Source organism: Gavialis gangeticus, unplaced genomic scaffold (assembly GCF_001723915.1).
Source record: "Gavialis gangeticus isolate Ggan-Ray unplaced genomic scaffold, GavGan_comp1, whole genome shotgun sequence".
Taxonomy (NCBI): Eukaryota; Metazoa; Chordata; order Crocodylia; family Gavialidae; genus Gavialis; species Gavialis gangeticus.
The window spans coordinates 16,584,311-16,598,466 of NW_017728995.1; the positions used below are offsets into that span (position 1 = coordinate 16,584,311).

A 14,156-nucleotide genomic window follows, 5' to 3' on the forward strand; every position below is an offset into this window, starting at 1 on the left:
AAAAAAAAAAAAAAAAAAAAAACCTCTTTGCCAATCAAGATGGAATGAAATTTGAATATGCATATAATAATTTATTCAGTTGCCTTCAGGAACATTTGTGTTATGTCTACCACTTGGTTCCAGCATAAAGATAAGTAAAAAATTTAAATAGGGGATGAAAACTGTCACTGGTAGTAAACAATTTCTAATGTAGATAATAGGATACAAATTAACTGAAAGAAATCAACGAAGTTGTACCGTTCACCTTACTTCATAGCTCTGAGTAGGGTGCACACATATGCTCCAGGCAACAGACATTAGAAACAAAAGTGCACAAAATCTCAAAACCTTTACCTTAGCTATATTTTACATTAGCTGAAAATTCTTTAAATCCTATTTCATCTGTTAGTTAACAAAAATTCAAATGTGCATATGTAAACAATATCCTGTTTAAACTATATCCTGTCAGAAACAATTCCTCTCATACGGACAGAGAAATCACTAATTTTGTGCCAATAGCACTTTGCCTAGTACCAAGTTAGACATTTAGGATGTCTGTATGCGCTCTGGAGTGAAGGGGGGAGCACTTTAATTAAAGCTGTTTTGAAGTGCCCGCAATGTCACGTTTATTCAATGTCCTGCACTTCAAAATGGTGGTGGGGACGCTTCAACTAAAACTCGGTTGACAAGCTTTAGTTAAGGTGCCCTTGTTAAATGCGGGAATGCTGAATACACGATGCGGAGGCTGCTGGAGTGTGCTAATTAACATATTCCAGCAGACTCAGTTAATCAAGTCTGCTCCAGTGTGTGCTAATTAGCACATGTTGGAGCAGAGGTTCATCATGTGTATAAGTGCCCTTAGTTAGGTTCTTGTGTTTGTTAAGAATTAGATTTACTTTGTTAAGTTTGTTAGTTAGTTTAGTTAATATACCTACGTTTTCAGATTACAACACTCTCTAATCCTCTCCATTGTGATTGAAAATGGTGCTGAGACCTATTGATTTCTACAAATTTAAAATGGGAAACAGGCTATGCTAGACTTCAATAGATCTACATATTGGTGTGTAGGGGGTTTAAATACAGAAACACTAATAAAAGATGGACCACTTGTTAAAAAGATGGTATAGATGTGTCTCAATGCCTGATATACATTGCATTTTGCTATCTACCATCAGCCAGTGCTTTTGATTCTGTTTAGAGCATAGTCTTTTGTCTCCAGTATTTTGTTTATACATGAAGGATCGAATCAACATACCTACTTTGCAAAACTGTGTAGTTGTAGCCACTTTCTTTCACAGTGGGCGTGTCTACATGAGAATTCTTTACTGTACAGTAGTGACATTTACTAGGCAGTAAGCATGTGTCTACACATGCATGTGCTTACTGCACAGTAAACCTTGATGCTCATGAATAAATTTGCTACCTGCAAATGCAAGTAGCAAATTTATTTGCGATTACTAACTGTGCAGTAGCGCTCATGTAGACACCTGACCAGGAGCAAATCTGCTCCTGGTCAGCCAGCAACCAGGAGGTGGGCCATTGCTCCCACCCATGGGAGCCGCCTGCTGCTGGGGCAGGCTCTGCCACTGGTGCCCTGGTGGTGACTATGTCCCCCTGCCCTGGCAGCATGGAGTTCCAAGCCCCCACCCACTGAGATAGCAATTGGAGAGTGGGGGCTGGGAGATCCTTATCTCCCAGCACTGGCCCCGTGACCATGGAGCTGGCACAGGGAGCTCCCTGTTGGCAGGCACTGGGGAGCCTGTTCCCCATGTAGCTCTGCAATCATGGAGCTGAGCAGGGAACAAACTCTTCGGCCCCCACCCCATAGTTGCAGAACAGGGGCTGGGACCTGTCTCGGTCAGGGGTAGGTCCCAGCCCCATGCCCCAATCAGGCAATCAAGGCACGGGTCTTGGAAATAGCTGTAGAAAGGGGTCAGGTCCCAGCCCCCTGCACCTCCCCTGAAGCTCTTCCCAAGTCCTCTACCCTGATCAGGGAGCCAGGGCTGGGTACTCCAGGGAGATATTGTCCCTGCCCTGACAGCAAGCAGCACCACCTTACCCCCCACCCTGGGGTGCAAGGAGCAGCGTCCCAGCCCTGGCCAGGAGACAGCTGTCTCCTGGCCTGGTGCTCCCTGCCAGCCCCTGGGCTAGCACCCAGGGGAAGCTTAAAGCTCCCCCTGGTGGTGGCAGGGGCCTATTTTAAGGCCCCAGGAAACAAGACCAGTTTGCTGCCATTAACAGCAAAGCTGCTCCCATTTCCCTACACCTGTAGACACCTGCCCAGAAGCATTTACTCACGAGTAGACTACTTGCGTGTAAACTACTCCTGGATCTAATGCACGTGTGTGTAGACACACCCAGTGTGTATCAGTATTTAGAAAGTCAACTGGGAAAAGGACAGTGTCCCCTTGAGAAGTCAGAATAGTTGAATCTTACCTCTCTTCTGAATTTCTAGGGGATTGATTACTGAGGTTGCTGTTCCCAATGAAATTCCGAATTTCTGTGAAGTAAGAATCCTCTTTGTCATCTAGAATTGCCCCTGTGCTTTCGAGTTCTGAGTGAGGTGAGGATGTTGCAGTACCTTTAAAGAAGGCAAAATAAAGTATCAGTTTTTGAGGAGTTATTTCAACTGAAAAATTAATGATCATCATGGTTAAGATGGTTTCCAATACAAAATCCTAAGAAAGATTATTGTAACAATAAGCATAATACTTTGTAGGTTTGTGCATCTATCACCTTTTGGTCATCAAGTTAAAGTGCTTCCAAACATAAATTATGTCTAAGTATCATTTCCATTTTACAGTATGATCAGCTGAAATATAAAGAAATCCTTGTTTCCATTGAAGTCTATTGCAAAATTCCTATTAATTCCAATAAGAATAGCACTGGTTTGTAAGTAGAGGTGGCCAGCAATTTGTGGTAAGATAGTGGAAAATATTGTAAAGCAAATTTTTCATAAGATTGTATCAGTTTAAGTTTTTTTTTAAGGATTCCAAGGTCCAGGAGAGAACAAGAGACTCCAATCCAGTATACCTAATAACTGGGTGACCAGGACAGTCTTCTGGAATGAGAGAGATCCAAGTTCAAGTTCCTACTTTGTCTAGTTTAGACAAAGACTTGAACTTGGTCTCCTACATCCATTTTGAGCATACTGTTCACCTATATATCCTGGGGTAGACATCTCTCATTTTTTGGAAAAAACTTCTTGGTTATGGATGAATACAAAACAACATTTTAAAATATTCTTTGTAGGGCAACATACCTTTTTCTTGCCTTTTTCTAGTCTTAAATGACTTGCCCAGTGGCACATAGGGAGTCAGTGACAGGTAGACCAAAAAGAGTCAGGCCTGACTCCCAAGTCCCTTCTTTTGAACATCAGAAAAATAGTGCTGATTTTCACCACCTTTTCCAAGACAAGACTTCTTGGGTGCCTATACATGTGCAAAGAGGCTGCTTTGATGCAATTAATTAAGTCTGCTGCAGCTTGCTAATTACCGTGCTCCAGCAGACTCCAGCGTCATGTATATTAGCATCTGCATGATGAAGGTTTGACAAGGTTTAGTTAAAGCACCCCTGCCCTCATTTTTCAGCGTGGGGATGCTGACACTTGTGGCAGTCCAGGTGCTTTAATTAGAGCAGCTCTGAGAGCTGCTCTAATTAAAGCACCCTCCCCCACATCCCTGAGCACATCTATAAATGTCCATTATGACTAGCGGTGACCAGCTTATTGAAGCCTGATGATGACCTGACTGAATAATGGAGAGACCCAAGATCTTTAAGTAAACTGCTGTTGGTCAGCACTGGTTGGGTTTAATCAAGTGCCTTCCAAACCCTGAGTTTAGTGGGGCAGCTGCCCTAATTACACACCTGCCCATCCCAAACATAGCTAGAAACAGGGGTCTAAGAAAGAAGAATTGCTAATTTGTCTGATTATTCAGCACAGATTAAAACTGGAGGTAGGGTCAATTTTTTGCATAGGATTTCAACATAATTCCATGCATAATGGGCTTTTGGTAGGATTCAGACCTTATGGTCACCACAATGCCTGCTTGTAAGCTTGATGCTGTTTCACTGACTTATGTTAATAAATTGTCCTTACCAACAGTATATTTCAATGTCTTTCTTTCCTACCACCCTGTACCATCAGTACTTTCAAAAAATAAATGCTGATATTAAACCAAGTATTCCACCAAATAAGTAGGACATATTTTTACCTACTACTTCTGTAGCTTGGTTTTAAGCATGCAGTGTCATTGACATAATTACAGAGAACTATATTCATATCACACCCAAAGATAACACACTGCAAGCTATCAAGCACATCCAGCAGAAAAACCTCAACCTCTGCATTCAATATTATTATTATTTATTAAGTGCATCTGTTGCATGTGCTCAATTATTTCAGTTAGGCAGATAATGAACTAAAAAGAATGCAAACAGGGACTTTTAAAACCCTGCAGGTACCTGCTATCCAGCCACAGAGGGCTCCCTTTGTGGCCCATATAATCCTCCAGTGTGGTGCCCTTGGTTAGGTGGGGATTCTAGTTCAGTTTGTAACTTTGGGGGGAAGAAGGGGTGGGGGGCAAAGGAAAGACAAAGCAAACAGGCTGCTGAAACTCAAAACATTTTAGGAGATGCACCCAGAAAAGTCTAAGGTCCAAGCTTTCATTGGTAGCAGTATGACCATGGAAGTGGAGCGAAGATGCCCCAGTCCAAATATGTCAAAGCTGACTTGAGAAAAACCATAAAGCTGTAATTAGCTACTAAGGAAAAAAAATCTGTGCTGGGATTTTCAAAAGCACCTTGAATATCATTATCACTTCAATGTCCTTGTGCTCTCAGGTATTTTCCAAAATTTCACCCAAAAGCTTAGAAAAAAGGTTGCATACTTTACAAAGGCAGCTTTGAAAATGAGCAGAAGGCTATTGTCTGTTAACACTGAAAACATTTAGGGGGCAATGGAAAGGGAGAAAGATTACATACCAGACATGTTCCCATTCTCATGCTTTTTTAGATGTCTGTCTAGATTGGTTTGTTGACCAAAACACCTGTCACATAAGTGACATTTGAATGGCTTCTCCTTATTGTGGATGTTACGGACGTGCCTCTGCAGGTTAGAAGATATGCTAAAGGACCTGTCACAGTATTTGCATCTAAAAAAAATGTGTGGGAAAAAAGGGTTTATTAGTAGCCGGAAAGATAATTAGAATATAAAGTGACAGGCATCCACAAAAATTGTCCAAAACAAACCTCAGACTTCAAATTCTAACATGTTCTCCATCTGAAACCTTTTCTTTTCTTTCTCTCTGTTTTGTTTCTTTTCTTTTTAAAGATTTGATGGCAGGCATTGATTCAATCTTACTGGAACTGCATTTGATGACAAAACTGACTTAAAGTGACTTTATGCTGGGGGAACTCCACTGAATCAGATCTAATGGTGCAATTCAGTGACGTGCTGAGTAGCCTTAACTTCCATTGCTGACTCTAGAAGATGGTCAGCACCTTACAGACTTGGGCCCTGGAGGCATTCAGCATCTTTTTATGACCATTCTTAGTATTAGATTAATTATGCTGTCCTCAAACAGGTAAAATTCCCCTACAATAAGAAGGCATTTTACTTGAACACCTGCAAGTTTAGGCTGTTATCATTTAGGTGTTATCCACACAGCTGATGTTTCAGTTTCAGTCTACCTTAGGCTCTTAAAAATTTAAGTACTGCATTTAAGAAGGAGCATATTTCAGATTGAATTGCATAAAATTAGTTAGGGTAATTGATTCCCGTTTTTTGAAGTACTGCATGCAAAACTGAGTAGTTTGAAAACAGTAGAGCAATAACTGTTGTTTCATGTGCTGCCAATACAATACAATTAAACAGTTTTAGGAGGGGAAAAAAACATGAAACAAATTCCTTCTAATGTTCAAATAAGGTAAAAAGGCCATTTTTTCTATTCAAAATTATACTGTGTGATTAAATCTTTTCTTGGGGAATTAGCTTGCTTGATTGCTAATCCCAGAGGAAATTCGGTTATCTTCCAAAACTGAGCAATAAACAATCCAAATCTTTAATACTGTGCCAATGTGAGTAGTTTAGTCTATCACTCTGGTACCAGAGGCATCAATTTTCATACTCTGTAGTGATTTGGAGTCCCTAAAGCCTTTACTGTATTGCTCTTTAAGCCATTACTAAGACATACTATAACTATTCCAAACTCTCTTGCTGGCAACTAGCCAACACTCTTCATCACTCCAGTTGTTCAATCTTCTCCTCTACTTCAAAACACCTCTCTCACACTAGCAATGATGTCAATTTTTTCAGTGCAGAAATTGTCCATTTTGCCACTAATTGTTTCTGGCTTTTATGCAGTGGACAGGCAAAACATGCTTCAAGATACCTCTTTAGTCATGGATAAAATTTGACATGAATCCTATTTCCCCAAGAGTTTCCCAGGGGGAAAAAAAGGTTTCATTACAAACAAGGAAATTTTTCTGCTCTTTTCAGGTTATAAAATTTACAAATTTGTTTTACTGAAAAATGAACTGGCTTCATTCCAACTGATTTTCAATGACTACTTCATTTTCAATAAACTAAAGCTTCAGTTATTTCTATATGTGCATAACTACCACATGTTTGTCAACAAGGGAGAAACTGAGATATAGTTTGGGTAATTTAACACTTTCAAAAGAATTCCTATTAGACCAGAAATAAATTAGTATAATCAAAGCTTTGAAACCATGCTGTTTTGAAAATCAGTAGAACGTAAAGAGCGTCTGAATTAAGTATATTGTTAAATATTTAAAAAATACTATTGTTGAGCTTCTTTAATATTTTCAAAAGGGTGAAAGTGATTTAGGTGCATGGGTTCCACTCAGAATCAAGGGACTTAATGCTGTTAACTTGGTCACTTTTGAAAATTCCATCCTTAAACGTCAGGTTTTTCTCCAGCTCCCAACACTGGGCTCACTCTTTTACTAATGACATCAACAAAGCAGTATTATGCCAACGCTGAGTGCTTTTGAAAATCCCACCTACTATGTCTCTAACTACCTACTACTACTAATGGCCTGCACCCCTTAGATACCCACTGCAGTCACTGGAAAGTGTGACTCTCAGTTCCTGGTAGAAGAGGATTTCATTTATTTGGGATTCAATTATTGTGGATGTGTTCTGAAATAATAATGTTATCCTGGATTTCTACTGTAATTTGTATCCCACCAGCCTTCAAATCCAAAACTGCCAAAACTGGCACGTGAGATATACAGGCATGTGAGGTGGGGATGGGATTTGGGAAGGAAGTTGTTGCTGTAGTGTTATAATTGTGTTTTCACCTCAAATATTTTCCAAGCTATGACCAAAATCTCTCCTTGTCCCTTTAGGCAAGCATGTCCAAAACACTATATAACTGCGTGTGATACATCTGTCTCTGGAGTGGAGTGTCTAGATCAGGACAAAGAGTGTAGGGTTTTTATTCTGGTTTATTTTCTAAATATATTAGCTAATGCATTTCACATTTCATGTATACAAAGAGGAAATAACAAATGTCTTATATCAGCACAAACATTGTGCACACAAACCAACAGACAATATTGTGAGCAAAACTATAAACATTTCCTAATAATAATAATGCCAGTGTGATACATTTCACTTAGGCAGACAAGTTTCTATAAATTTCAATTGAAATCCCAAAGCACCTCATAGGCAGACTACTCCTCATAGCCCTCCTGTCTGTAATACCACCTATTGTTTTTCAAACAGAGGAACTGAGTCAGAGAGATTTCCAAAGGCACCTTGACAAGTACACAATTCCCATTGAAATTAATAGAGTTCTCCAAAGCCCTTGAGGCAGCTCTAAAAAAATCTCTTCTCAATCACACTGAGGACTTGATCCAAAATCTATTGAAATCCATGGAAAGATTCCTGTTAATTTCAATGGGTTTGTAATGAATCACGGGTAGAACTGGAAACAAAGCACAGAAATACTGAATTCCCGTGTTCCTGCTTTAACCACTATGCCCCATACTTTAACCATTGCATTATGCTCATGACTACAAACACAGGGAAGGGTTTATTGTACCTGTAGGGCTGTTCTCCAGTGTGCGTCCTCAGGTGACGTGTTAGGTTTGCAGATCTCGGGAAAATCTTACCACAGTATCTGTGATTAGAAAATAGTTTATAAGACAGAATAACCACAGCTGACTTCATTTCACTTTGAGCTGCAATCGTGAACCAGATGTACAGCCTTAATTTAATAAATCCTGTATGGTATTGGTATTTCTTTGGCATTTAAAAATTTCAATCAAGGCATCCGACAAATATAAATAACCTTATGAATGAAGCCTGAATTGCTGAAACTGGCTGGAATTTCTTGCGCATACGCAAGCAATTTATGAAAACAGACTTTAGTTTTAATGACTGTCCAAAAATTCTAAACTTATTAATTCCATATCTGTCACGTTCATGTTTTTGAAGCATGAAAATCTGCTATTAAAGGCTGGGAATTCTGGGTTGATGTAAGCAGACTTCAAATCTTTCAACTCATTCTACGTGTCAGCAAATGTGACATCATTCTGTGCACTGAATAGGATCAGATCAGACAAGATGCAAAGACCTAATCCATCAAGGTATGTTTCTATAACAACTTGTCTTGAAAGAAGGTGACATGTTTTCAAAAAGATCAGATAAACTGATATGCCAAAGTCAAAAGCCAGAACATTCTGGAGATGGTATAAGAACTTAAATGCTGCAATTTGAAAATCATTCTCTCAATTCCCTGAGAGCTATAACAACAATAAAACCCCACTAGTACTCCTTAGTAATGTGCCAAAAAACAGCATGATTGGAATAGTTACATTAAGCACCTTCAGCCCTGTCTTGCATGGCAATAAGTGCTTTCCACTCCCCATGAAGTTAATATGAAATATAGTCACAGTGTATGAGAGAGACTTTCTAAGTTTTTCAGCATTAAGCCCTGTATTTTTAATGTGCAATTTATTATTTTATACCAAGACATACAAGTGCCAAACAGATCCATGAGTCAGATCCTGCTCTCTTTTACAAGACTCCTATTCATTTCAATCATACTCGCAATGACTGCTAAGATATCACTTTTGTTAAGGTGGAACATATATGTTTTAATAATTCATATACTTTCTGAAATATCTCTTTTGAAAGTAAAGGCAGAGGTCTGAGAAAAACAGTCCTGTAGCTTATGAACAGAAAAAATTAATAATGAAAGCACAATTATTAGTAACAAGGTGATGAGGAAATATGGAAACACTCTTGTTTTTGTAATGTTTTCAGCCTCATTCATCAAACTAGGATGATATAGGACAAATTCCTTGTACAATAACACAAAACAAAACAAAACACAGTTTCCATGTTTCACTGACTAAAGGGCACTTTGAAATCCTATAGACCTACCATGATCTCTATTAATCATCCAATCAGGAGTAATTTCCAAAGTAAACAGTGGACCCTTTTGAAAGCAGAAAGATGTTAGGAAAGCCTGTCATGATTAGTTTTGCAATTACCTGCAGGTATAGCGTTCCTTGCCCTTTCTGAGAAGATTTTCTGGGAGGGCACTTGGAGGGGCTCTGAAGTTGAACATGGACGGGACAGATTGTATGAGTTCACTGGCTTCTGGTTTCAGGGCGCTAAAACTCTCTAGCTTTTCGGCCATGTTTTCGATAGCTGACATCTGTAAAAGAAAAACAAACATCACAGTGAAGTCATTTTTTCTGCAAAGATAATCTTGAATGCAAAGCATGCCATTAAAAAAATGATTGTGTGTAATAATGGTTGAAGAAAACTATTTTTTCTAGCCAAGTAGGACAAAATAATGGTGAACTGTGTTACTGAAGTTTTAATAATGTAAATGTCTTCTGTTGACTCTAGATCACTCAGCAGCTGTGCAGATGCTGATAGTACATGATAAAGCCTGTTCATCTAGCAGCTCATGTTTCCTAATCTCCGTATGTGCTAACAAATAATTAATTCCATGCAAGTTTGAAACTCATTGGAGTGAACGTTTATCAAACTATTTCTATTCAAATTCTAATTAATTGATTGATTGATTGATTGATTTGCATTTTAGATTCTTACACTTTTCTGCTACATAAATATTATTGTTGCAAGTCTTATAACTTGAACACTCTGCATAAGGAAAATTCTATACTCTGAATTGTTCTAGGGAAAATAATAAGATATCTCCACTTAAATCAGGTGGTAGAGCTCACATCCTGCTTCTAATTAAATCAACCTGGGATTTGCCAGGGATTTCAGTGGGAACAGGATTTGACCCTATATGCACCTACTACAAAAATATGATCCAAAATGATCATTTGGGGAAAGTGGCTCTTACAGTGAAGTATCTGTAGCAGGTGGAGGGAAGTGCTGCTGAAGATGATGAACTGAATTCGGTTCTGAGTTGCATGTTATAAAGCTAGAGTTCCACTGAATCTCCCTGACTTCACTCCAGTCTAAACAAGGGCAACGCTTGGCTCAGACTGCAGGCGCACACATGCCTGAAATATCACTTACCCTTCAACAGCAACTGATACCTACTGTGATCTCTTATCAATCTTTACTTCTTTTTCCTGTTTGTTTTGAACTACTTTTGGATCCCCCCCTGCCCCACCCTTTAGTGTTCTCATCTTCTCACACACTGGCTGCTGTGATGATCCCAACTCTATCCATTAAACATACACTAATGTTCCCCAAGATTTTGGAAAATCCCCAAATTACTCTGAATCATTAACCACTTGCAAAAATTTTGGCAACAGTGTACAGCTTGAAGTGATTGCCATAGAACATTTTGGCATTTGAACCCTGAGCGAGAGTGATAGATTTTAACCCTCTTTCCATGAATTCTCCCTTCTCTCTCCTAATGTGGTAATTCCACTGACTTCAGAGGAAATGCTACTGATTTACATTGGAGCAAGGAAGAGGAGAATGTGGCTCACTGTGTAAGAGGAGACTATTTTCCATTATGCACCACTGTATTAATGAAGTTATATTCAAGAAACAGAATATTTTTGTGTCACATTCTCTGAGGTCTATGAAGAGATTGGTTTGATTCTGATGGTTTTGTTACAAAAAAAAAAAATATTGCCTGCTTGTTTTTTTAAATGACTATTCATGTTCTGGTTAGCTCTGGGTTTGAGGGGTTTTTTCCCTTTAGCCTGTAGCCTGCCCTCTCATTTCATGCTCAGACTCCTAATGCTCACTACAAATTGCAATGTACAGGGTAGCACTGCCAATTTGCCAAATGTCTTTCATCAAACATGGTGCAAAAAAATCTCAGAGGGAAGTCAAGATGCATTTACTTGTCAGGCGACAAATGTGAAAGCATTGGAAGGCAGTAGGGGCTGTAAGCTCTGGGGTTTGATTCATAATCACTCAGCTGCTAAAACATTCTCCACAGATGCAAGTGGACAGCACATTTGTCAATATGAAGGATTTTGACATGTACTGATCACAGGCCTGAGATATGTAATGATGATGCTGCTGGGATAGGAGGTAATTCTGTCCCAGCAGAGCAATGTCATTATCAAGCCATGCAGCTTGACATTACCATATATTTATTTTTATAACGTTTCATATTGTTCTTTACTCAGGATCAATTCTTAAAACTTTTATGATACCATTTCTGCTGCCTTTAATTCCTTCTAATTATTCCTGACAAGAAATCATTCTGATATTTTACTATTGTGAAGAATAAATGGCTTGAATGAAAAATGACCTTTGGCCTTCAGGCTGATCAGCAGTGACAAGACAGCACATGGGTTATGATAGCACACATTTACGGTGAAGAATAATAAGTAAATTGGGAGTATAATAAATGTTTTATTTATGTATATTTAATATTCAAGTCAGTTTCATTATCTAGTGGTTTTAAATCATTTTTGGATCACCATTTTTCATGTACATGGCTCCTTCCAGTAATATATTAAAGAAACTGTTTTCCCCTTCACTTTTAAAATGGCTTAGTCATGCTTATTATCATTATATTATCTTCAGCCTTGTCATCTGATTCTGCACCGTCCTACAATGTAGTTGCATGAATGGCAGCAAAATTACCCCATCTACACACTTAGCAGGAGGTCAAGATGACGTCCTTAGTTTCTTAACTATAGAAAGTGAAAGTACATCCAATTATTTTAAAGGCAAGGTTGCTTTTAAAAATACGTGCTCAGCTGGAGTAATTACTATTGCTTATTTTTTAAGAATGATCACTGTTGTTACCTTACATGGTTTCTATGCCTTACAAACCACACACAGCAGCAAGGGACAAAATTACATCTTTGGGACTACATTCCTGGTGTGTGTAAACCAATGCAGCACTACTGAGGTCAGTAGAATTCAATCAGTTTAGCAGCAGATGTGGCTCCCAGTAACCAAAAAATGGTACATTTTTAAGGATAATAATGGCTGAACGAAAATGAGTAGCTTTTTTCTTTTCCTATGCTTCACAGGCAGCCAGCCCTGAAATAAAACTGGGATAAAAGTGAGGGAAAAGGAAGCTCTTAGCCTCTTCCCTGCCTGTTACGCGCACACTTTTTGCCCATTTGCAGTCTCTCTACTCATTGTAGAGAACCACTACAGCAACATAAAAGCTATCAGTGGACCTTTCCTTTCATCTTCTTAATGCTTGCTGTGGCAGGACTTTGCCTTAGCTAGGAAGAAGGGTCATAGTTTCCACACCAGAGCAGATGCTCCTAGATCAACAACAACAAAAATACAGATCCCTTTAATAAGGTAGAATTGAGGGTTAGAGGACTCAACAACAACCTAAGAGGCAGAAATCTTTACCAGGAGTGTTTCAGTTATCAAAGAAGCAGCCATTACAAGAAACTTGGGAAATTCAGAGCTGTAGTTAAACTTCGAGGCAATATTTGAAAGCACAACAGTACTGGGAAGGAGAGTACAGCCCATTTCCTACTAATGTCAAAAAGTCTTTGGGTCCCTAGCTGATCTACGGAAGTTGGCTCTCAGCCCTTTCTTAGCTGTTCCTCTAGACTCCATACTTTGATTCCTTCCTAGCTTTGCTTCCCTGCAGAGCTTATTAAGGCTGTAGGACTAGTGCCCTGTAACATCTGTAGGCACCAGAAGTTCCTGAAGTTCTATGTTCTGAAGTGGAAATTACCTGTGCAAGCACCTGAGAGCGAAATCAGGCTTGGCATATAAAACAAATCTCAAACTTATCTATGGAGATGCTACTCTGATCAGTGATGTGGCACCAGAAGTACTTAACATCAGCAAGAGCTTGAACATCAGTATGAGCACCAACCTAGTGGGCAAGGTAAATATTTGTTGAAATACAATTGTTTCCTCTGGCCTCTGGTTTCAAATCCAAAATCTCTCACTACTGGGATGTCTTCAGCTACTATCCTGTGGCTACCTACAGTGAAGAGCCAAATCTGGCTCAAGGAAGGAGAATCCCTCCCAGACATATCAGGAGAGCATGCTTAACTGCTCCAACTGTTTGAATAGTATAATGCACTTCCTTCTCTGCACCTGGGGGTCTCCTCCAAAGCTCAGGGAAGTCAATAGGAACATTTCCAATGACTCAATAGGCTGTGGATCAGGTCCTTGGTTACGTACACTGACCTGTATGAAAGTGAAGCAAGGCCCCACCCCTTCTACATTTTTATAGTGACTTAACCCCAGTTTGGGTTAGGAATGAACAGTCCATGTGTTTTAAGAAGCAGATGGGCTATGATTATTAGGACTGTGTGAAGCTTCGGTCTCTGATTCAATTTGGTGCAGATTCAACCTGATTCGGTGGCTGAATCTCCAAATCTGAATTGAATCAGAGGACCCTTTAATCTCTCTGAATTGAATCGGAAACCCTCCAAATCAATTCAGAGAGATTCGACGATTCGGACATAGGCACAGCTTTATATGTTTTTTCTATATACCTCTAGGTAGTAGGGGCTCATGAGTGCTGCGATGCTGAGGCAGATGGAGCATCCTACAGAAGCATGGGGGGATCCCCAGCATGCTTGGATTTATTAGGGGGAGATCATGTCAGACCAACCTGTTTGCCTTTTACGATCAGGTCACAAAGGCCATGGATGCAGGTGTCGCGGTGGATGTAGTCTTTCTGGACTTCAGCAAGGCCTTTGACACCGTCTCTCACCCCATCCTAGTTAAAAAACTAGGCGACTGTGGCATAGAT

General features: G+C 39.5%; 1 protein-coding gene across 6 annotated transcripts in view; it reads right to left on the bottom strand.

Moving 5' to 3' along the window:
* MECOM (MDS1 and EVI1 complex locus) overlaps window positions 1-14,156 on the bottom strand; it is a 586,635-nt gene that overhangs the window by 12,623 nt on the left and 559,856 nt on the right. For all 6 annotated transcript variants that reach the window (XM_019503260.1, XM_019503258.1, XM_019503259.1 and 3 more), the window contains 4 exons: window positions 9,508-9,674; window positions 8,052-8,129; window positions 4,963-5,132; window positions 2,416-2,560 (listed from right to left, as the gene is read on the bottom strand). In XM_019503260.1, the coding sequence (XP_019358805.1) occupies window positions 2,416-2,560; window positions 4,963-5,132; window positions 8,052-8,129; window positions 9,508-9,674 (560 nt within the window). The remainder of the gene's footprint in view (window positions 1-2,415; window positions 2,561-4,962; window positions 5,133-8,051; window positions 8,130-9,507; window positions 9,675-14,156) is intronic.